Below are 23,930 nucleotides of genomic sequence, written 5' to 3' on the forward strand. Positions count from 1 at the left end.
TTATATTGTACATATAACAGTTAAATGCTATACTGGCTAAGGCAACTAGTTAATAGAGTTTTATGATTTTACTATTTTTGAAGCCTTCTTTGGACTTGTTTCAACCTTCCAAACACAGAATATGCTGTGGAAAATGTAATAAAAACAATCAGTTTTGTTTATTTTTAAAATACGTTTTTATTGATTTTAGAGAGAGAAGAAGGGAGAGGGAGAGAGAGAGGAAAAAACACACCATCAATCGGTTTGCCTTCCCGCACACATCCTGGCCCGGACTGAACCTGCAACCTGGGCATGTGCCCTGACCAGAAATCGAACTGGTGACCTTTCGGTGCATGGGATGACTCTCAACCAACCGAGCCACAGGGGCCAGAGTACAATCAGAGTTTTTAAACGTTCTGAAATAAATTATTTGCCCGGCCGGCATGGCTCAGTGGTTGAGTGTCCACCTATGAACCAGGAGGTCACGGTTCAATTCCCAGTCAGGGCACACGCCCAGGTTGCAGGCTCAACCCCCAGTTAGACACATTTCTCATCATTGATGTGTCTGTCTCTCTCTCCCTCTCCCTTCCTCTCTGAGACCAATAAAAAAATATATTAAAAAATAAAAACTTGCCGGAACTGGTTTGGCTCAGTGGATGGAGCGTCGGCCTGCGGACTGAAGGGTCCCGGGTTCGATTCCGGTCAAGGGCATGTACCTTGGTTGTAGGCACATCCCCAGTAGGAGATGTGCAGGAGGCAGCTGATCGATGTTTCTCTCTCATTGATGTTTCTAACTCTCTATCCCTCTCCCTTCCTCTCTGTAAAAAATCAATAAAATATATTTTTTAAGAAAAAGAAAGAAATGCATGCTTGGTATTTAAGCCTCATAGTCTATGGTATTCTGTTATAGTAGCTTAAACTGATGAAGACACATTTTACTCCATGCTTCCATAAATATTAACCATCTAAGTCATGAATCCCGAACATGTCACAGACAATCCTATACTAATTTTTATATTATTATAAAAATACATAAATTTAAATAATCCTCCTGTTACATAGATAAGGGTTGCCCGGTGGGAAGCACCTGCTTCTTCTTTTTTAAAATATATTTTTATTAATTTCAGAGAGGAAGGGAGAGGGAGAGATAGAGACATCAAGGAGAATCATTGATTGGCTGCCTCCTGCATGCCCCCTACTGGGTGTCAAGACCACAACCCAGAATCGAACCTGGGACCCTTCAGTCCTCAGGCTGATGCTCTATCCACTGAACCAAACCGGTTAGGGCAAAGCACCTGCTTCTTTAAGTCCGCAGCTCTCAGAGGTGAGCTGAGGCGCCCCTGGTGTCCTCTTTGGAACAGTGATGCTCAATAAAAGTGTGTGGACAAACTCTGAGTAATACCTTCGCTCCACCCTTCAGCCATCACGCGTTCCCTTCCTCAATTTTCGATGTTTAGTCAGATTCACGCCAACACATACATATCTCCAGGAGAGACAGGGAGAGATAACTAGGTTTCTCTTTTGTGAGTCTGAGTCCTTACAAAACCTACGTGGAACTTTACGACCTAGAAAGATCTTTCCACTAGTGAAGCACGAGGCCTTGTCCTAAGGCCCGGTCCACGCCTGGGGGTATGGTGCGGGCCCCAAAATAATGAGCCACTGCCCTGGCTGGTGTGGCTCAGTTGGTTGGAGCATCGTCCCATGCACCGAAGAGTCGTGGGTTCAATCCCTGGTCAGGGCGCGTACAGGAAGCAACCAATCAATGTTTTTCTCCTACATGATGTTTCTCTCTCTCTCTCTCTCTCTCTCTCTCTCTGTATGTGTATGTGTATGTGTGTGTATATATATATCTGAGCCGCAGTCTCTGCTTCAAACAGGGGATGAAGGGTAAACAAGATCCAAAGACCACTCCTGACCCTCATCTAACACCGACCCCAACTCTGGGGAAAGCTGTCATTGACCCCTTTTACACACGGGGAAGCAGAGCTGTAAAGAATTTATATAAGTGACGGAGAGACAGTTACGAAACAGGTTGGGAAACTCAAAACCCGCTTTCCCTGACTCCGAGGCTCTGAGTGCCTCTCCGGACACATTCAACCAACAGACTGTTGCTCTATTGGACCTCTCGGGCGCTAAAAACAAGGGGCTAAAAAGGGCTGAACAAACAAACGCAGCCCCTAAAAAGCACATTAGTAGTGAAATAAGAGTAGTACTAACACGAATCGGTATTTCTTCCATCTAAACCCGGCACCTAAATAGGACCAGGAATACGTGACTGCCCGCACCTCCATTCCCCAGGCCGCAGGCTAAAGGCCGTTTCCCAGATGGAGCCAGATGCTACACAACAGGCAATTTCCAAAATATGAATAGTACGAGAGCCAATGACATCTTTACCGTTTAGAAATGTCTTCTGCTGTTCATCAAAGAGATCTGGGGTGGTTCCTAAGCTTAAAAGATGCAATAATTTGGGCATATATTTTCAGTACTAATTTTTCAAAAACTAATAACGTTTATTAGGAAACACTCCAGGTGAGCCACCTCTCCTTCCAATTAATTTCTTATCAGAGTTTTTTAGCACCACCAACTGGTGGACTGGATCTACTACACACTTACTTGGCTCTCCCATCTGCTTTGTTCATTAAGAGAGGATCATACATTTATTTCACAATTAATTTACAGCAAAGTAATTTATTTCCGTCTCTAAATAAAATTAGAAATGACTTTCCTTGTCAATCAAATAAATAACAATCCACTTTGGCTTTTTCACATAAGAAGGTCTATTTCAGTTAGTAAGTCATTAGAGACAACAAAATCTACTCACTAAAGCTAATTTGATTTATTCGACCATAAGCTCACACTCCAAAAGCAAGGACTAAGAACTATAATGAAAATTAGAAACTAAGAGAGAAAGAGAGCAAGGTAAGTGGTACGGAATACTATGCTAGCCTACAGTGTCTATATAAGACATTAATTTAATTGGAAATCAAAATGAAGAGGCAATTTCACATTTCAAGAATTTTGAGCCTTTTCCACCAAAATTCCTGACTCAAAGATGGATTCTGCCATTTGAGGTGTGGCTATATGTTGCCATTTATCCTTCCTCCCTGTTTAATTGAACCGTATTTGGCAACGGAGAGCAGTATACAGCACAACTGAGCCCTGGGGGCTCAAACCTGATCTCCCTACAATAAATCCATCTGTGAGAATAAGTATTCCTGAAGGAGTCCAATTTCCCCCCCAAAACAACCCATTTGTGGATACAAGATGTCTATGAAAAGTACATCCAGCCACTTGTCAGGACAAATTTGTAAGCAGCAGAATGATTCTACACTGTAAAAATTTGAGGAAACTTCTTTACTAAACAATATACAAGAGAAGAAGAAAAAGGTTCCATCCAGTTAACTGAATTTGACCCTGATGGCAGGGTTCTGTTAGCAAGTTTTCTCATCTATAATAATAAAAGTGTAATATGCTAATTAGACCAGACGTCCTTCTGGACGACCTTCCGGACGAAGCCAGGGCTGCGAGGGAAGCCCAGGTCCCGGGTGCCAGAGGGAAGCCGGTGTCGGCAGCTGGGGGAAGGTCTACTCTTGCACGAATTTCATGCATCGGGCCTCTAGTAGAGTATAAAACTACTGTAGTAACTTTATGATGATAGCAGTTTAAATCTCTATACAAATGCGTGGTCAGGTTCATATGTTGTAAAAGCCTCTGAGTCTAAATCTGCAATTGCAAACCCAGGGAAGAAGACAATCTGTAAGAGGCCCAGATAAAATTAAGGGCCAGCAGCTGCTCTACCCAATTTAATACACACTTTGAACATGCAAACTTTGCTCAACCTCATTCTGTTCCTTTGCTCGTTTGTTTATTCATTCACTTGTTCATTCCTGCATTCACTGAATACTTTCTCCACCAAACAGCTGAATTTCTGCAAAAAGGGAACAAGTGTGAGACTCTTCTACTGCCCCCTCCCCTCCTTGGCGGAGAGCCTTGATCTGCCATCTCCAAGTCAGAGAAGATTTCTGCTTGAAATCACAAATGGGTTACCAGGAACCCTAACAAGACGACGACTTGGCTTAAGACAAGCATTTTTTTAACTTGTATTTTTCTTCCTAAACACATTCTTTAACTTGAGTCCTGAATGACACTTAATGTCAAGTGTACTTAAACATTTTAATTGTAAATTCCATCCACTGTACTATTGTTATTAGGCAGTGGTATTCTTTATTCAAAAGTATTTTTTATTGATTTTTAGAGAGAGAGGAAGAGAGAGGGGAGAGAGGGAGAGGGAGAGGGAGAGGGAGGGGGAAAAGGGAGAGGGAGAGGGAAAGGGGGAGAGAGAGACCGAGAGAGAGAGAGAAGGAGAAAGAGAGAGAAACATCAATGTGAGAGTGAAACATTGATTGGCTGCCTCCTGCACATTCCTTACCAGAGATCGAGCCTGCAACCCAGACATGTTCCCTGACTGGGAATCGAACCGGCAACCTTCCGGTTCCTGGAATGACGCCCAGCCGAGTCACACAGGCCAGGGCTAGGCAGTGGTATTCTTAAATCAAAAGAGCCAGTAAAGGAGACCCAGGCAGAGGCCATGACCCTGTCGGCGAAGCCGAAGGCAAGGTCACATGCAATGCACAGCAGTGGGAAAGGTTTGGTACAACCGTCACAGGGAGCAAGCCGATCCATCGTGTGTGACAAAGCTAGTGAAGTGACTTGGGTTGAGATCCCGAGAAGGATCCTGAGGCTCATCAGAAGAGTGCAGGCCACAGGCCCAGGAGGAGACCGTGATGACACACATGCCAACCGTTTGCCATCCCGGAAATAGGGAACCAAGGGCAGGTGAGGGAAAGTTCTCCTGGACGGCAACAGGGTATCACATGACCCGAGGGACAGGTGTACCAGGCCTCGGCACGGAAAGGAAAGCATTTGGATCGGGGCTGGGGGACTGCACAGAAGATGGGCTCAGGTAGTCCAAGCTCTTGGGTCAAGTAGGCACAACAGTTTGCCTGGACTGAGAGGTTGGTCCCATTCTGGGTCAAGGTCGGCAACAAGCTCCAAAAGGTTACAGAGCTCACAGATCTCTCAGATGTCACACCTGCAGAGAGGGGGAGAGGGAAGTGGGTTGTGGTATCTGTGTTTGGGGAGGAGGTAGATGCACTGCAGAAAGGCATGTGGTAAGCTCGCTTCAGGTCTCCGGTTGGCACAGAGCACGTCCAACTACCGGAGCCCAGTTCAAAGCTCAGGCCCCGCCCGGCCGGCATGGCTCAGTGGTTGTTGCGGGCTCAATCCCCAGTGTGGGGCCTGCAGGAGGCAGCCAATCAAAGATTCTCTCTCATCAACGATGTTTCTATCTCTCTCTCCCTCTCCCTTCCTCTCTGAAATCAATAACACTATATTAAAAAAAAAAAAAAAGCCAAGGTCGGACTGCAGGCTGATCAGAACCAAGGTGGGGCCTTTGGTCACAGGCACAGCCTGAGGCCTGGCTCATAGTGAAGACAAGGAGCCGAGAGTGGAGGAGAACAGAGGTGGGGGTGGGGAGGATACAGCAGGGAGGAGAACCACGGGTCCAACAGGAACCAGCAGCCAGGATCAGCCATCAGTATCCGGTTCTGGGCTTGTGAAATTCTAAGTCCCAGGAGTGGGAGAGGCGTAGAGGTGAGTGATGGGCAGGAGAGAGTGGGAAAAGGTAAAGGGCATTAGTCTTGGTGCCTCTCCTGGGGACAGGCAGGGGCGAGGGAAAGAGCAGGAACCAGTAGGCACCACACGCAGTCTGCAGTGCATTTAATTACTATTTCGCCCTGATTTTCTCCAGCAGCAGGTTGCAACCAAGGAGGGGAGACAGGCAGGTAATGCGAGCAGCCGGGAATGATAAAACACCACGCTGAACTCGGCGGCTGATGCAAAGGGTGTTCCAGGTGAATCAAAGCATAACCCTGCCTTATAAAGAGACAATTGTGGATTCAGGTTAGCACCCCACCCCAGTGAAAATGATAAAAACCTACTTATTGATTTCGAATATGTTTTGTTTTTCCAGTGTATTTGGCAAAATACTTTGCAACTGTGATCAACTTCCAAAGGCAACATGCGTAACACATGGCTTCCCATTAAAGCAACCCCAGCTGGGATGCCGGCTACAGTTTCATGTGATAAAAATGTTGCATCAGCTTCCTTTTGTACATTTTTTTGTAAACAGCTTCTTTTGTTTATATCGCAGATAACCAACCGAAACCTCAAGTATAACAATCAAACCAAACCAATTCATATGAATAAGGGAAAACTATAGAATTACGCAACTGGCTTATCAGGAGCATCTCTGGGCAGAGACATGCCAAGTATGGGGATAAAAAGGCCTGGTTCCCACTCTCCAGACGTCTATACCGTTAAAAGAAGTGAGAAGGGGCCCACCCAATGAAGGGTCACAGGTTCAATTCCCAGTCAGGGCATCTACCTGGGTTGCAGGTTCAATTCCTGGCCCCAGTAAGGGTGCATGCAGGAGGCAACCAATTGATGTGTCTCTCTCACACTGATGTTTCTCTCTCTCTTGCCTCCCTCCCACACGCTCTACCAAACAAAAAATAATAAAAAATAAAAAAATTGATGGGAAATATATCCTTGGGTGAGGATTAACAACAACAAACAAACAAAATACACGCACACACAAACAAGTTAGAAGGGAATTAAGAGCACAAGCCTGCCTGAGTATGAAACTTGATTCCACTACTCACCAGCTGGTGACCTTGGACTAGTCCTTTGACCTCTCTGGGCTTATTCCTCATCTGTAAAATGGGGACAGACCCTAACCCATGAAAAGGATTCATTCAGCGCAGTGTCTGGTACATACTAAATCAGTGATGGAGAACCTTTTGAGCTCGGCGTGTCAGCATTTTGAAAAACCCTAACAACTCTGGTGCCGTGTCACATATAGAAATTTTTTGATATTTGCAACCATAGTAAAACAAAGACTTATATTTCTGATATTTATTTTATATATTTAAATGCCATTTAACAAAGAAAAACCAACCAAAAAAATGAGTTCGCGTGTCACCTCTGACACGCGTGTCATAGGTTCGCCATCACTGTACTAAATACTCAGTAAATGCCAGCTGCCAGTGTCACCGTGGCTGCTGATGTTAGATGCATCAATGTGGCCAGTGCTGCTGGAGTGCTAAGGGAGAAGAGAGCTGATGCGGGCTGGAGTGACCAGGGAAGGCAAAGCTCTAAGGCAGGGATACCGTTTACGTATGTGGATGGGAAGTCAGAGCAAGAGAAGAGCGGGAAGTGAACCTGGCATGAGCAAAAATGCTACAAAAGAAATGAGACAGGACCAGTATAGAGCAAGTACATCAGAAGGAGGGAGTAGAATTTTTGATGTTGGAAATGCTAGGAGAATTGCTAAAAAAGCATGCCAGGTCTGTGTGCAGGGTCCTTGTAAGTCAGGCTGAGGAATCTAGACATTATCAGGTAGGCAGTGAAGAGCTATTGAAGTTAAGGAGTACCATCAAAAAGTAATGCTAAAGCCCGGCCACTGTGGCTCAGTGGCTGAGTGTTGTCCCAGGCACCACAAGGTCGCTGGTTCGATTCCCAGTCAGGGCCCATGCCCTAGTTTCGGGCTCGATCCCCAGTGGGGGATGTGCAGGAGAAAACGGATGGATGTTGATGTTTCTCTCACATCAATGTTTCTGTTTCTCTCTCATCGATGTTTCTGTCTCTTTCCCCCCTCCCTTTCTCTCTCTCTAAAATCAATATAAACATTTTAGAAAACACAAAAACAGTAATGCTAAGTGACTCTCACTATCCAAAATTTAACTAGAAGGGTAACCAGTGATTTTCAAACTTTAATGTGCAGATGGACTGCCCAGGGATCGCATTAAAGTAAACACATCTGATTCAGTAGTTTGGAGTGAGGCCTGAGATTAGGCATTGCTGACAAGCTCCCTGCTGGGCTGCTGCTGGTCTCTGGAGCCTCTTTGAATGACAAGAACGTATCTATTCAAGGTAGCCGAGCGGAGGAGAGTGACTGCAGAGGAGGCAGGCAGACAAGATGGCTAGACACGAGGTAGCAAAGCCACAGGTCAGCCTGTCACAGACAAACACAGCCCTGGAAATCTATGGTTCTGATTTTAGGCTATACGTTCAGAGAATAACCAAAACTGTGAAGTGTAACTCTTCATTCTGACCCTATTTTTTTCTTGACATCGAAAACAATGTTAATTTAAATTCATATAAAATAGAAATTTCTCCTATTAGGTACACGTTTTTCTTATTTTATAAACACAACACACAATTTCATCAAAATTTTCACCTGGAAGTTACCTATCAACTACAAAAGAAAAATGTTAAGAAATGGATTCCTTCTTGTAGAAAGGAAAATGGCATGAATACATTCATGATGTGCGGCTATTAATAACTTCAAGGGTGACTGAAAGGGTCCGCAACATTAGGTCATAAGAAAGACACCATGGCAGCCGTTTCTTGTGTGACAGGTGGATTAAGAGAAAAACAGCCCGGGTGCTATTACAGCGAGAGCAGCGTATTCAACCACATATGCAGACGAGAGATGAGATACACCGGCCGTAACACCTGTTACAGTGACATCTCAAACACTACACCCTGGGCTGGGTGGCTGTCAGACCCAGCAGTGTCCTCTGGAGAGCGGGCTTTGCCACACCGACAGAGCACATCTGTATTCATGCTGGGGTGGACTCTGAGTAAAATCTGTGAAACAGAGAAAATAAAGAAGACTGCCAGGCCACTCTGCAGGATAGATCACCCCATCAGTGAGTTTCGGGGCTGGAAGGAGCCTGCCAGACCCTATAAGACAGACGACACCCTCATTTCCGAGATGAGGAGAGTGCAGGCCGGAGAGGCTCGGAGATTTGTGGGAAGTCAGGGAAGTGGCTGAGCTGGGACTAGAACTCGAGTCTCATGATACCCAAGCCCTGGGGCTCACTGCACCTCGTGACCTTACCAAGGCGTCAGTGTGGCATTTGGAGAGTAAAACAAAAATACGTAACAAAAGGCATGTTCAGTTCACTACATAAGCCTCTCATTTACATAAAATGGAGTCACTATTCAACACGTACAAAACTGCGGTGGGGGGAGCGTGATGATGCATACCCTTGTGTGAGCCTGCTTACGTTAGGCTCACATTCTAGTACTGGGAATAATATGGGTGCGCCAATAACTATGTATAAGCGCCAATAACTATTTATCTTGTTTATGTATAAACATAAACAAGAAAGCTATTTATGACAGATTGGGAGTTTGAAGCCGAAGCTAGAGTCGATTTCCTTTTAGAGGGTTGGAAAGTGGTGGGTAGGGCCAGCTTTCGAGAAAAATATCTTAACATCTGGGCCTTGAAGGATGAGTAGAATGGACATCTGAATGGATTGAACATAAGAGAGGACTACAATACCTGGACATCCCAAATATGAAAGAGATGAAATAACATATCCTGGGTAACATTAGCTTAACTGAAGAAATCAAAATGACACGTTCTATCTGCAAATCTATGTAATGAAGTCATTATTGTTCTCTATACGTTTTCCGGTCCAGTTGCTGAGCTTAATTCCTGCATCACCAGTTCTAAAGTTTATGCTGGTAAAAGGATTATCCTCAAACACAAGGATATCATTTTTGTCCAAAGAGCAATATGGATTATGAACCCTCTGAAAGACAAACATTTTCTTGAAATGATTAGACTGTGATTGTTTCTGTAGCTGGATTTTTAAAGTGCAGTTTTATTCAATATGTTACGTGTGAGAGGAAGGACATTCTGAGGTCATCTCAAAAAGCTGCACACATCCTCGGTGATAGCGTGCGAGAGGGTAAATAGAAAAGGGGATCTCTGACAATAAAATTTTTAAACAAAACAGTTGAAATGAAAACTAAAGCATTACCACTGCAAAGAAAATACACAAATTCATGAAATAAAAATTGGAAACTCAAGAAGGCTCCTTCCTTGGCCATTACACTCACGCACCAGGTAGCGCTGGTGCCGGCGATATGTGGTTACAAAGAACGAGATAGGGTTTCTAGTCGTTTCTTTATACTTTTCTATACACAGAAGCATGTAGATACTTACAGATCAAAAATCGTGCTCACCAAAGTAGGCCCTCGCTATCAGAACTGCGATTTTGTTGAGGTCCCGTGACTACATTGATAAGAGAATCATTCTGATGCATAAAATAATAACCGGGAAATTCTCTTGTTAGAGATTGTCCGAGAAAATGCCATTTAACACGTCGGCTGCCGGCAGAAAGGAGTCCTAGGAACTTAAAGAACGCAGTGAGGAATGACACTCAAAAAGAGATGCAAATGATTTGCAAAAATAAATGCTACCGGAAATCACTTTCCTATAGGGCCCTGGGCTCATGCAGCAGAACGGAAGAGTCTGTTGGTTCCTCTTATCCAAGCTCATGACAATCCTTCCTTTTATAATGGCGGCGATATAAAGCATATATGAACTTTCTGCCAAGGGACTATCCATTACTCCCTTTTAAAAGTGCCTAAACCACACTGGCTGGGTTGCTCAGTGGTTAGGGTGTCGGCCTGTGAACCTAAGGGTTTCGGCTTGGATTCCTGGTCAAGGGCACGTGCCTGGGTTGCAGGTTAAATCCCAGCCTTGTATCCAGCCCCACAGCGCATGCGGGAGGTAACCAATCCATGACACATCGATGTTTTTTTCTCTCTCTCTCTCTCTCCCTCCCTCCCTTCCAGTCTCTCTAAAACCCAATGGAAAAAATATCTTCAGGTGAGGATCAAAATAACTAACTAAATAAATAAAACTGCCTAAGCCCCACCCCCATTGACACTGACACTGAAAACCCATTAGTCTACAAGTCATGATTCTCTTACTGTCAACCAATTTTAATATCCTCAAAAGGAGAAGTATATGTTCTATGTTTTCTGCCTTTCTCATGTAGCATGAAGAATGGAATTCTTACCCCAGAAATATACTTAAACGCCCCCTGTCGAGCCTGGAGAGCACTTTGGTGCCTCAGTATTTCCGCGTCCCATTAATATCTGACAACCCGCCTGTGCACTCAGAACCTTGCCCGTCGGGCCAGGGAATGGGCTCCCCGCACACCCAGGTTTCATTTCATGGCTGGGAAGCAGAAGATTCCCAGAGCCCTTTGCCAATTGACAGGGGATGGGAAGGTGCAAATCTCCGTGCTTACATGCGATGGAGAAGGCTCCCCGGCGTGGAGGAAACATCCTCTCAGAGGAAAGCGCCAGCCAGATGTATAACAGGGCACTGCTGGCGGGCAAAGGCAAGAGAGAACATTAAGCCAGCTTCCTGATGACAGCAGAGGCTTAAATCAAGAGCAGAAAATGTTCCCCAAATAAAGCAAAAGGGGCCATCAGAGATGGATGCATAAAAACCCCACGTAGAAAGAGAAAAATGGGAAGCAAAGCCACATGTGGTTACAAAGCTCCTGACTGCATTTTAATGTTCTCTTTCTTCGTTGATAAGAAGTAAATTAATTATAGAGGAAACTGTAAGTGAGAATTTTACCGTCACTGGGTATGTAGAGTGACAGTGGACCAACACCACTTACTTATTAAGTAACTACAATGCATAAAGCAATACGCTGGAACAGTGAACGCTGTAGATAAGCTCATAACCTCAAGGAACTTGTAGTAGTTTATGGAGATAATCCTCAACACAGTATTTTTGTTTACCAAGTAAGGGATTGAAAAAAATACACAACCATCCTATATAATAAAAGCCTAATATGCTAAGTGTCCAACTGTTCAACCCTTCAACCAGTCGCTATGATGCGCACTAACCACTAGGGGGCAGACGCTCTGACCAGTAGGTTAGCTAATACACAACCCTATATAATAAAAGCCTAATATGCTAAGTGTCCAACTGTTCAACCCTTCAACCAGTCGCTATGATGCGCACTAACCACTACTAGGCAGACGCTCTGACCAGTAGGTTAGCTTGCTGCTGGGGTCCAGCTGCTGGGGACTGGGAGAGACGGGCCAGACACGCCCTGGAGCCCTCCAGCGGTCCCTCCCCAGCCGGCCAACCTCCCACGGTCCCTCCCCGGCCGGCCAGACCCAATCGGCCCTGATGGGGACTGGGCAAGACGGGTTGGACACGCCCTGGAGCCCTCCCACAGTCCCTCCCCGGCCCCGATTGTGCACCGGTGAGGTCCCTCAGCCTGGCCTGCCACCCTCTCACAATCCGAGACCCCTCAGGGGATGTCGGAGACCTGGTTTCGGCCTGATCCCTGCAGGCCAGGCCGAGGGACCCCGCTCACTCCGTAGACGCCCATCAAGCTGCTGCACCCAGGTGCAGACAGCTGGGGAGAGAGACCTCAGGAGGTTGGCTCCAGGGTGTGTCCAGCCATCTCGCCCAGTCCCACCCCACCAGCCACCTTTTAATTAATTTCCTTTCAATGTGCACAAATCCGTGCAACGGGGCACTGGTCTATTATATTATTCTTGATAATTGTTTTCATTAGATAATAGTAGAGTATCTGTGCTTGAATCTCCACTGAAGCTTGTACAAAATAATTGATACAGAAATCCTCAGTCTGACATACTAGTATTTTAAGGAAGAACTAGGTATAAAATTTAAATGAAATGCTTAACAAACAGATGGATCTACATTTTGGAGGAAGTAATTTAGAACAGGCTTTGAATAATTTTTATAGCAGAAAGTCTTTACCTGCTGCTTTATTTAAATTAAACCTTCTAACCAGTTAAAATACATGAGGGGATATTCCTGAGTAACAACGAATGAAGACTTTAGGAACTACAAATTTCAATGTAATCTTAGGATGATGCCAGCAGGAACAGAGGGAGGCCTCCCAGTTGTCAACTGAGATTTGTGCATATCTGTGCTTAGCATAAACAATTATGACTCCAGATCTCTCTTCTTTATTGACTCTGGCAGTAAATACCCGTTTCCTACACTGCTCATGATATTGAATTTTAGGCAGTGGGCTTAAATTTGAGGAGATCCCATCTAATCCTTCTGCATTCTTTTTACACACCAGTGCACCAACCCAAGGAATGATCAGAGGAAAACTGACTAGAATTTTGAGCTCCCAGGATTCGAGCCTCCCAGGTGGAGGCACTGAGAGAGTGGGTGCTCCTTAGAGCCTCCTTTTTCAGAGGCTCAGAGGGAAAGGCACTTCAGTTAGGGTGGGAAGACCAGGAACTCTGCGCTCAGACCTTCTGGAGTGGGTGTGGCAGGTACTGCTTATTTATTGCTTACCCAACAGTTTCTTGAGAACAGAACTCCCTTTCTCAACAGAAACTTTACAGGCCAGAAGGGAGTGGCAAGAAATATTCAAAACTGCAAGAGGGCACATGCTGGGCTAAGGGACCCCCCACCCATCCCCAGTGCACGAATTTCGTGCACCGGGCCTCTAGTAAGTACAATAAAAATTTAGAGAAAGGAGAGAAGAATGTTCAATGTCAAGGACAAAGGGGCTCTACTGAGCAGGACCTTGAAAAGACAGGTCTACCTTGGACAGACAGGAAGTAGACAAAGGCACTGCCAGCAAGGGAAACAGAACAAAGTTTAAATACACATCACACATCCACAGGAACAAGCACCAGGCCAAGGACAACACAGGAATTCGGGATGAATTAAGGAGGAGTTTAGAAAGGTGACCAGATGTTGGCCAAGTTAAATACATTTAACTTAACCCATTCGTCTTTAAAGATTTTGAATCTTTTTTTAAAAAGATAGCTCTGTAAAGTTTTCAGCAAGTTCTATTAATATTAAAAAGAAAAGGGCCCTGGCTGGTTTGGCTCAGTGGATAGAACATCAGCCTGCAAACTGAAGGGTCCCGGGTTCAATTCTGGTCAAGGGCACATGCCCAGGTTGTGGGCTCGATCCCCAGTAGGGGGCGTGCAGGAGGCAGCCAATCATTGATGTTCCTTTCTCTCTCTTTTCCTCTCCCTTCCTCTCTGAAAGCAATAAAAATATATTTTTAAAAAAGGAAAGGTATTTTTGTTTGTTTCAACCTTTCTGTGCTAGAAACAGCCTATTATCTCACATTAATTCTATTGTATAAATAGTATTGTCAGATCTCATACTGCTTGAACTTCTGCCATTGGTGGTGAGTAGAAAAAAAGTTGTTTCAGTTACTCAAACACACTCCGTTCTTTTAGAACACAAATACACAAATCCTGGTTATCGGCTCTATGTGGAAATTATGTTTTAAACACTGAAAGGAATCTCAAATTTTGAAACCCAAATATTAAACATTTTATATCTTAGAAATAACAAGCTAGTACCAACTTTTGTGTTTGTTTTCTACACAAGATATCATCTCTTGGTTTAAGAAAGTAACTTGTTCCTCAAAACCCTTCCTTCGGTAGAAAACTTGCTCTCCTTAATTTAAATGTAAAAAGCTAGAACAGTAGCTCCCAAGCAATCACCCATTAAAAATAAAATCTCAAAAATCACTGCTTCTCCCAATAAAGCAAGCACCTCCATAAAACAAGAGTTGAAAGTAGATACAGAAAACCTTAGGGGAAATATAAAATAACAAGATACAGCAAAATAACAAAAAAAGAAATGAAACATCCGCAGATGCAGCTCAAGAAAGAAATATCAGAGAAAAATAAACTGTAACTGGTAGGGAAATGCCATATTAGATGTAGCACGCGGGAGAAGAGACACTGTGGAAAATATACTAAGAGGCGTGAGCAAAACAAGCAGATGAAACAGAAGTTAACAAAAAATTTTAAAGGACTTCCAACATATATAACCAGTGTTCTTAAAGAAACAGAACATGACGTGAAAGTGTTAATGCTCAATCCATTATATACCTTTACTCAAGGACAACGGCCCAGATAAACATTTTTGAACGTGAAAGGCACCAGGGAAGGTAGTTCTTATGATCAACTTCAGCTACACAGAAGCGATGTCACAAGGCCTGCCTGGAGGTGAGCTCTGAATCCATTTAACTACAGAAGTAACATTAAACCAAAAGAGGTTATGATGGCAGAACAGAACGTGACTGTCACAGACCCTGACCATATATATTTAAAAAGACATTGCTTTCATTCATGATAAAAATCACTAAGGTAGACATAACCAAAGCAGTCAGGCAGCAACTCACAAACCTGATCAAAGTCTCTCATTTGGTCCCTGGAACGCCCCAGGATTTAATCAATGGCGCACCGGTGTTTCTATCAACTTATGAAGAGAAATGCTTCTTTGATGCCTTATGCCCCAAGTCTGTCTTTTTGAGTTGTTCGCTTTGGTTGTCTGGTTGGTTTTACTGTTGTGCTTTGTTGGTTTAGGGGAGTGCAACATGGGCAAGTACTTCTGAAAGAGACGGCTCTTGATCTTCAGAAGTTTCTCTGGTGAGAATCTGGCAGCCCATGAATGGAAGATTATGAAAACTCCTTCAGTTGTCACGGCACAGGCGACTCTGCTTTAAGGAGAAGGCTCCCTCCCTAGCTGCCTTCCTTTAGTGATCCTCAGGCACCAGCTTGCTTCTGGGTAACCATGGACCTGGGCAATGAACCCCATTTGTGCTCGTCAATTAAGTCAAATGCCACTCGAGCTTCTCGAAGAGCAAGTGTCTAACCTTAGAAACATTATAGGATTTGGCATCACTGGTTTTCTTTTCCTTATCCTTGAAACCTGTCTGCACCACCAAAACAGAGGTATGTGTGCAAGTCAGGCATCTGTTTCTTTGGGCTACTTCAATGTACAGGACATATTTTTCCTTTTTTGTTTTCACAACTTCCTTTAATACTTATTATGCATCATTTATTCTGGCTTAGGGATTGTAGTGCTATATAAAAAAATAATACAAAGGAGAGTTTAAACAGGGCACGTTCAATGAACTAAAAATGCCTTGCTAGGTTGTATATGGCAGTGGTCCCCAAACTGTGTTGATCACATAATCCTGGGAAAGATAAGATGTATGGACCAATGAATACATTTATTTATTTTTGTTTCTTTGATTTCAGAGAGGGAGGGAGGGAGAGAGAGAGAGAGAGAGAGAGAGAGAGAGAAACATCAATGATGAGAATCATTGATCAGCTGCCTCCTCCTGCATCCACACTGGGGATCAAGCCCGCAACCCGGGCATGTGCCCTGACCAAGAATTGAACCAGGACCTCCTGGTTCATAGGTTGATGCTTAACCACTGAGCCACGCTGGCCAGGCAATACATTTATTTTTAGGTGCACATTATAAAACATAATATAGAAATTCTAAAGAATTAAAGATGCATGTATTTTATTTAATGGCAAACAACTTTCTATTGTCACCAAAAACGATTCATGATATTTATCAAGAACATGATTTAATATCCGCTATTATTTCTGAACATCTCAGTTTAATCCTTTGTGGTTGAGCAATTTGTTTTAATACTTGGCTTGAATGGCTGTCAGAGTCATGTCACGAAGATATGCAGATATGATGGAAAAGGGCAACATGGCACTGAGCCCTCGGTTTTGAAGTCCAACCTCTGATACGGAAAGGTTTAAAGTTTTTTTTATTATTATTACTTTGCTGTTACTGCTCACTGACATTTAGAAAGTAAATGTCCATCTTCCCCGATATTAGTCACTCTTGAAAGCTTATGAAAGCTATCAAATGTTTATATTTTTTAAAACTGTGTCCTAAAACCAATAAAACTTTGTAAGATTTTTTTCCCACCAGATTAGGACATTTCAGTTTCTACTTATTAAACATGCAGATGTGAAGGGTTTTAATAGGTGACATGCATCTTTTTTTAATATATATTTTTATTGGTTTCAGAGAGGAAGGGAGAGGAATAGAGAGAAACATCAATGATGAGAGTCATTGATTGGCTGCCTCCTGCACGCCCCCTCCTGGGGATCGAGCCTACAACCCAGACATGCCCAGGAATTGAACTGGTGACCTCTTGGTTCATGGTCAATGATCAACCACTGAGCCATGCCAGCTGGGCCATCTTTTTTAAATCACGTTTCCAAATACCCATTTCCAAAAATGCTGTCCAGGTAGCGCAGGTTTCTTTGGAGAAGCAGGTACTCTGTTAAAACATTGCTTATACCTTGAAAGGTTATATTTAAGTGTATTGTTAAAAAATTTCTATGAGGTAGCTCCTCCTGAAACCACTTAACACAGAAAGGTCAGCAAATGTGGACACCTGTCTTTTAGTAAAAGGAAAATAAAGTAACAATTCTTTGTTCTTTTCTTAAAACAACGCTTGTGTGGCAGAAATACATTGACATTCATTACTCTTTCTCATCACAAAGTGTGTACAAAGGTTCCATTATATTTTAAAGAACCTGCTGTTCCAGAATCAACTAAGCAAAACTGTTCTATGGCACGGTCTGCAGGTGCCTTTAACTGCTCTCCTTCAATAGTTTGCTCAACAACTTGCTTGTGAATGACACAGCAAAAGAATTTCATATATGTCACTATCAATAACCGTGAGTGCAAATCCTTATTTCAAATAACCTTCTTCATCATTTCTAATGGGCAGGGCTGACAGCTGGTCAGATTTCATTAAATTATTTTTATCCCAAATGGGAACACCTGCCAGATGTCCCCCGACAGCCATTCTCTCCTTCAGTATCAGAAACTCAGAGGGCACGTGACCGCCCAGAGCAAAGATGACATTTTGCACATGGCCTTGGAACTGAGTTTTGGTCATGGGGACAATAGACTTAGAGGGAGGGGCCTATCTTCTGTTCCCTTTCCTCCTACCTGGTTGGAGTTCAAGTTTGATGGCTGAAATTTAAGCAATCCTGGAAGCAGGAGGGCGAAGCCAGGTGTGGAGGCAGCCGGAACAAGAAAGGAGGCACCTGGGTCCTTCATGGCTATACTGCCATCGAATCGGCCCTGACTGCCTGTGTTTGTGAGAGAGCAGTACACTGCCATCTTTCCTGAGCTGTGCTATGCTGGTTCTCTGGCTCCTGCTGCTGTTCCGAGCCCTGACTAATACACCTGGCCACAGGTGATGACGAGCTCATGCTGGCAGTCACAGAAGAGGCAGCTCTGCTATTTTCTCATGTCAGCATGTTACCTTCAATCGGCAGTTTCCTAACAGAAACTGCTTTCAAGCCACTTGCCCACTGTGTCCAAATCAGTTCATAAAGATAACCTAATATACTCTTCAAATCTACTTTATCATGAATGCATGCACTGCGACGAGCAGGAGTCAGGGGGGCTCCTTTAAGCAATATCAACTCTTCTCTCCAGAGAATATGCGTAGCCTGTGTCTGATGAAATACTGACCATGGGAGAACACCAGCATCCGTGTTACACACTAAAGTTTCGTTGTTTCTGGTCGACACATAAATACACAAACCAGTTCCACTCTCTTCCTGTCCCTTTCCCACCCCTACCAAACGTTCTTACGCACCTCCCAGGTGGGCAAGCACCCACCATCGAGGGCATCGGTGCATGAAGAGCTAACTATAAATAATTTCTCTCCAGGGTCACGATCATATACTGTGAGATGACAATGTTCATTCGTGAAGAAATCAGCATAAAAAGGTCTTCTCCATAAAACTGAAAACTTGAAAAAGGAAATGGTACACCAAGGGGTGGGTGCATGTGAGGATTTGGGGTCTTACCTGAAAACCTCGAGCGTTATCCTTTCTGGTAACTTGGGAGCCACCTGCTTGAATGCTTTTTGGAAATCTTCCAAAGTTAAATATCCACGATCTATTTGAAAACAAAATGTAAACATTCACTTACCTCTATTAACCCTATGAACTGTTATTTCAGCCATAAAACTTGCATGACGCTTTAATATGTTATTAGGAAAAGAACAGTAATGTATGGTCGGTTTTACATGTTAGGTAATCTGAGATTGTCTCATTGGAAGGATTTACAAATCCAGTCGTACTCTTCCTCAGTGCAGTCCGGGGTGATCCGGAAGGCCACTTCCAGCCCTATCATTCTCGGACTCTGAGTCCCAGGGAGAGGACTGTAGAGACATACACTGCAATAAGTTCAGGTTCAAGTCTTTGTAAATTGACAAAACAATTTATTCTTCAAAATTCATTTGTTTTCTTGCTTGATATTAAAATCCTATATAATAAAAGCCTAGGTGGCGTCGCGCCAACGCCCTCGCACGATGTCATCAAAAGATGGCCACCACAAGATAGCCAGCAGGGGAGGGCAGTTGGGGGCGACCAGGCCTGCAGGAGAGGGCAGTTGGGGGCGATCAGGCCAGCAGGGGAGCATTTAGGCATTAATCAGGCTGACAGGTGAGCAGTTAGGGGACGATCAGGCTGGCAGGCAGGCGAGCGGTTAGGAACCAGACAGGCAGTAGAGAGCAGTTGGGGAGGATCAGGCCAGCAGGGGAGGGCAGTTAGGGGGATCAGGCTGGCAGGGGAGAACAGTTAGGGGGCGATCAGGCTGGCAGGCAGGAGCCCACACACACACACACACGAATTTTGGGCACCGGGCCCCTAATTATAATATAATCATATTGAGGGGGAAGCCATAACAGTAGCCAAGATACAGAACCTGGACTCTATGAGTATTTTCACCCTGTGTGAGATGTGTGGGGTGTAGGAGATCTGAAGTCACTTCTCGGCCACACCCGGTGTGGGAAAACAATTCCTCCAGTAAAATGTAGGTCACAGCAGGAGCCGAAGGAGATACCATGCGTAGGTGGCTCGTGACCTATAACCCCACATGGCCAGCCCTTTTGTTGCCCGGATTCTAACCGCTAAGTACAATTATATAACTGTTAACTTTATTTTATCCATGGTAAATGTCAAGAAATTAAAATCACGGTGGAGAAAAAAAATCCACACCAATATCTAAGGTAACAGCTAATGAGGACAGTAAAAAATAAACTTCCAAGTATATTAATTTCATGTACTGAGTATATGTGCCCATTCACAGTTCTTTAATAGCAATTTTTAATTTCAAAACACTTTGAAGAGACTTACAGTGCCTGTCAAAAGCTGTGAAGATGTGTCTTATTTCATTCCGATACAGCTGAGCTTCCTTCTTCTTCCTTATAATGTTTAAAAACTCCTCGAGTGTTAGACCTAAAAGTTGGGGGGGGAATTTTTTTTTCAAAAATGACTGCCTTACTCTTTAATAAAAAAACAACAAACATAAGTAAAAGGTAATACATTATAACAAATTTTATCTTGATTTTGGTGAACAGTATTTATCCCTGAAGATCTATAAAGTCAAAAAGACACTTCGCTAAATGCTAAGGAGGCCCAATACCAGCAGTCAATAGCAAAAACAATAGACAGTTTTACTTCCCTGGGCATTTCCTGGGGATAAAGGAATGGCGACCTCGCAAAAATGTAACACACGTCCCTTGAACAGATCTAACAGACGGGCCCAAACTATATATCAAACAAGGTCTCATAATTTTTCTTTCCTTCTGCGGCTTTGATGCCTTTTTTCCTAGCCAGATGTCATTACCGCAGGTTTTTTTTCCAACTGCGAGATCGGGGCAAAGAAGTAGTTTCTCAAAAGTCAATACCAATTGCACCCCACAGATAAAAGTGGAGAGAATATTCCATAAACAATGGAGCTGGCACGGTCCCCAGCCTTGGGTCCTCCCGGGGACTGCTCTGCCGCCTCTGGCTCTGCTTCCCGTGACTCTCATAATAGAAGAGCCCAGCAGGATCGTATGAGATTGGGTACTGTGCTCACAAAGTCTATTAAAATGAATTCTAATGTGATCTTTGTAATAGGTTTAAAGAGTGGAGCCAAGAAGTTAAAACATCTTGGTGTCCTGAGCCCTGAATATCGAAAAAGAGCAGTTCATTTTTATACCTCAGGATTTCCATTTTTAAATAAAATATCACTGCCTTAAAAATAGCCCCAAAAATCACACAAAAACCATGTGCTGATTTCTAAAAACCGGCACCCTTTTCCTTTCGGTGAGGTCACACAGAGCTGCATACCCTTCCTAAAATAGTTCCAATGGTGGAGGGAAACGCAGAAAACCGTTTTCTTAATTTTCCACGTTTTTCTTGTTTGTAGTTAGAGATTTAGAAACTGAAAACGCCCATCTATCTTTATGTGTTGAAACGATTTTTCCACAACTCTCTAGGATTCACCGTGTGCCAGACACCGTGTCAAGCTCTGGAAAGAGAGGGGAAAAGGGAACACCCAGGATTCCAGTCCCAAGGGAGCGCCTGGGCTAGTGGGGAGCAGTGACCGCACAGGTTCAGTTGCAAACGTGCACATAATTATAAGCCATGGCACATGCAATGAGGGGGAAAGGGAGGTTGTCAGAGAGTCACAGGAACCCTCCTACAGAGGGGCTCTGGTGAAGGAGAGATCTCTCAGAGCAGGTAATATTTAAGCCTAAATGATAAAATACCAAGCGGCTAAAGGATGGGAAGAAGAGCATTCCAGGCAGCGGAATAGCAGGTGCCAAGGCGAATTGGGAAGTGGCATGATCTGATTTAGATGTTTTAAAGATCTTCCTGGCTGTGACCTCGAAAAGAACTGGGAGAGAGTGAACGGTAAAAAGGGAGACCCGTTTAGGAGCCTGTTGGCAAGAGACGTGGTTGCTAGGATGTTGGCAGTGGGCATGGAGGAGAGGAAGGTGTCCGGACCTGTTTCACGACAGATGAAGGGTTAGATGAGGCAGGTGAGAAAGAGGGAGATGCCAAGAAGGGTCCTTTATAGAGCTGAGCAAGACCTGGGAACGAGCAGGATTTGGGGTTGAGATGAGACTTGTGATCTGGACTTAAGTGTTCAGTGCGTTGGAGACAACCAAGAGCAAAAGTCAAGGAGGCAGATGGATATGCTCTAGCAACAAGGCCTGTCTCCCAGCACCTACCAGAGTGCCTGGGGTGTGCTCCACACCTATGCATTGCATGGAATTAGCACGTGTAGCATTTCCCCCCATAGTAGTTAGGGTGTGTCTGGATTCAGCTCCATTCTCATCCATTCACCCTTGTGAGCAGAGAACATATTTAACACTGAAGTCATCATGCCATGTTCCCGCAAGACCAAATCCATAACTAGTTTCACGAACACCAAAAGCTAATCAATTAAATAGCGTCTAGATTAGTTGGAATTCTTGAATAATGTACTCAATGACCTTGGCATATTTTAGGAGTCCCTTCACAGTCTGGCCTCCGTCTACCTTGCTAGCCTCCCTAGCAGATTTCCCGATGTTTCTTTCACACACACCTCCATACCTGTGCGCATGTTGGACACACTGTCTGGAATGCATGTTCCACTTTTCTCCTAGTGAATTTTTACATCTCCCTCCAGATGCAACGAGGGCCTGGCCTCCTCTTTGAAGACTACCCTGATTTCTTTCAACTGAGTCCCACTTCTGTGACCCAACAGCCCTCTATTTATAACACAGTCATAACCAGCCCTGGTCCGGTGGCTCAGTTGATTGGAGAATCATCCCAAACACCAAAAGGTGGCAGGTTCTTTTCCTAGTCAGGGCACATTCCCAGGATGAGGGTTCAATCCCCAGTCGGGGCAAGTTCAGGAAGCAACCAATTGGTATTTCTCTTTCACACTGATGTTCTCTCTCACATCAGTGTGTCTCTCTCAACAACAAGAACATGGTCATGCCCTGGCTGGTTTGGCTAAGTGGATAGAGCATTGGCCTGCGGACTCAAGGGTCCCAGGTTCGATCCCCAGTGGGGGGCATGCAGGAGACAGCTAATGAATGATGCTTCTATCTCTCCCTCTCCCTTCCTCTCTAAAATCAATAAAAATATATTTTTAAAAAAGTTCTCATCACAAGAGGAAAATTAAAAAAAGAAAAAAGTCATAGACTCTGTTGCATCCTATGGTAATTATTTGGCCACACGTTTGCCTGAGATGTGCTGAGGGAAAGCACTGTTTATTGTCTAAAATTTTACCCCCAGTGCTTATCACAATACCTCCCACATAGGCAGGCATTCATTAATATTTGTTGAATAAGTAAATAACAAGAAGATACCCCACATGCCCTTAACTCAGTGATTCTCAACCTTCCTAATGCCGCGACCCTTTAATACAGTTCCTCATGTTGTGGTGACCCCCAATTTCATTGTTACAAATTGAACATAATTAAAGCATAGTGATTAATCACAAAAACAATATGTAATTATACATGTGTTTTCCGATGGTCTTAGGCGACCCCTGTGAAAGGGTCGTTCGACCCCCAAAGGGGTCGCGACCCACAGGTTGAGAACCACTGCAACTTGTTTTAAACTTCCATGGCAACCCATATGGAAACGCAAGTCCCTTCTCTAAAGGGCTTGCCCTCACACTGCATTCAGCGTGGCTCTCACACTGTAGTGCTGCGATCACTTTCAAAGCCAGTGCATAACGGTCTGCCATTCCTGCCTGCAGCTCTGAAATGCAAACACATGAAGGTAAGCTTTGTGCATCTTGCTGCTCTTTAAATGGCCTAGAAATAGAGGTCTTCCCACTAGCTCCACCTGCTATTCCAACAGTCAAACCTAAAATTACCACTTCACTTCACTTTCAGTGATTCTACTGCCATCGGATTTCATCTCCAATGAGATGTGCATTACCTGTGCCCACTCCTGGAGAGAAACAATATGTTTCAAACACAACATTGGGTCTTCCATGCATACTGTTCACTAATCACAGTTACCTAAACACACTTTATTATAGTTACACTAGAGGCCCAGTGCACGAGATTCATGCAGGGGGGAGGGCAGGGGGTTTCCTCAGCTCGGCCTGCGCCCTCTCGCAGTCTGGGAGCCCTCGGGGGATGTCCGACTGATGGCTTAGGCCCGTTCCACAGGGAGCGGGCCTAAGCCATCAGTTGGACATCCTTAGGCTCCCGCCACCACCGCTGCGCTTGCCACGGCTTCTGGCGGAGCAGCGCTCCCCCTGTGGGAGTGCACTGACCAACAGGGGAAGCTCCTGCATTGAGCATCTGCCCCCTGGTGGTCAGTGCGTGTCATAGCAACCAGCCATTCCACTGTTTGGTCGATTTGCATGTTAGCCTTTTATTATATACTAGAGGCCCGGTGCACAAAAATTTGTGCAC

At 44.3% G+C, this 23,930-nt stretch overlaps 1 protein-coding gene across 4 annotated transcripts in view; it reads right to left on the minus strand.

Annotated features, from left to right (window-relative positions):
* The window catches only part of EFCAB11 (EF-hand calcium binding domain 11), a 154,082-nt gene that overhangs the window by 113,830 nt on the left and 16,322 nt on the right, over positions 1-23,930 (minus strand). For 3 of the 4 annotated variants that reach the window (XM_014543673.1, XM_005871183.2, XM_005871184.2), the window contains exons 4-5: positions 19,870-19,971; positions 18,538-18,628 (exon numbers count right to left, since the gene is read on the minus strand). In XM_014543673.1, the coding sequence (XP_014399159.1) occupies positions 18,538-18,628; positions 19,870-19,971 (193 nt within the window). Of the gene's footprint in view, positions 1-16,326; positions 16,437-18,537; positions 18,629-19,869; positions 19,972-23,930 lie in introns of those variants that run through there. The other variant, XM_014543672.1, reaches the window with a different exon arrangement.

The sequence above is a fragment of the Myotis brandtii genome, unplaced genomic scaffold (assembly GCF_000412655.1).
Source record: "Myotis brandtii unplaced genomic scaffold, ASM41265v1 scaffold332, whole genome shotgun sequence".
Taxonomy (NCBI): Eukaryota; Metazoa; Chordata; class Mammalia; order Chiroptera; family Vespertilionidae; genus Myotis; species Myotis brandtii.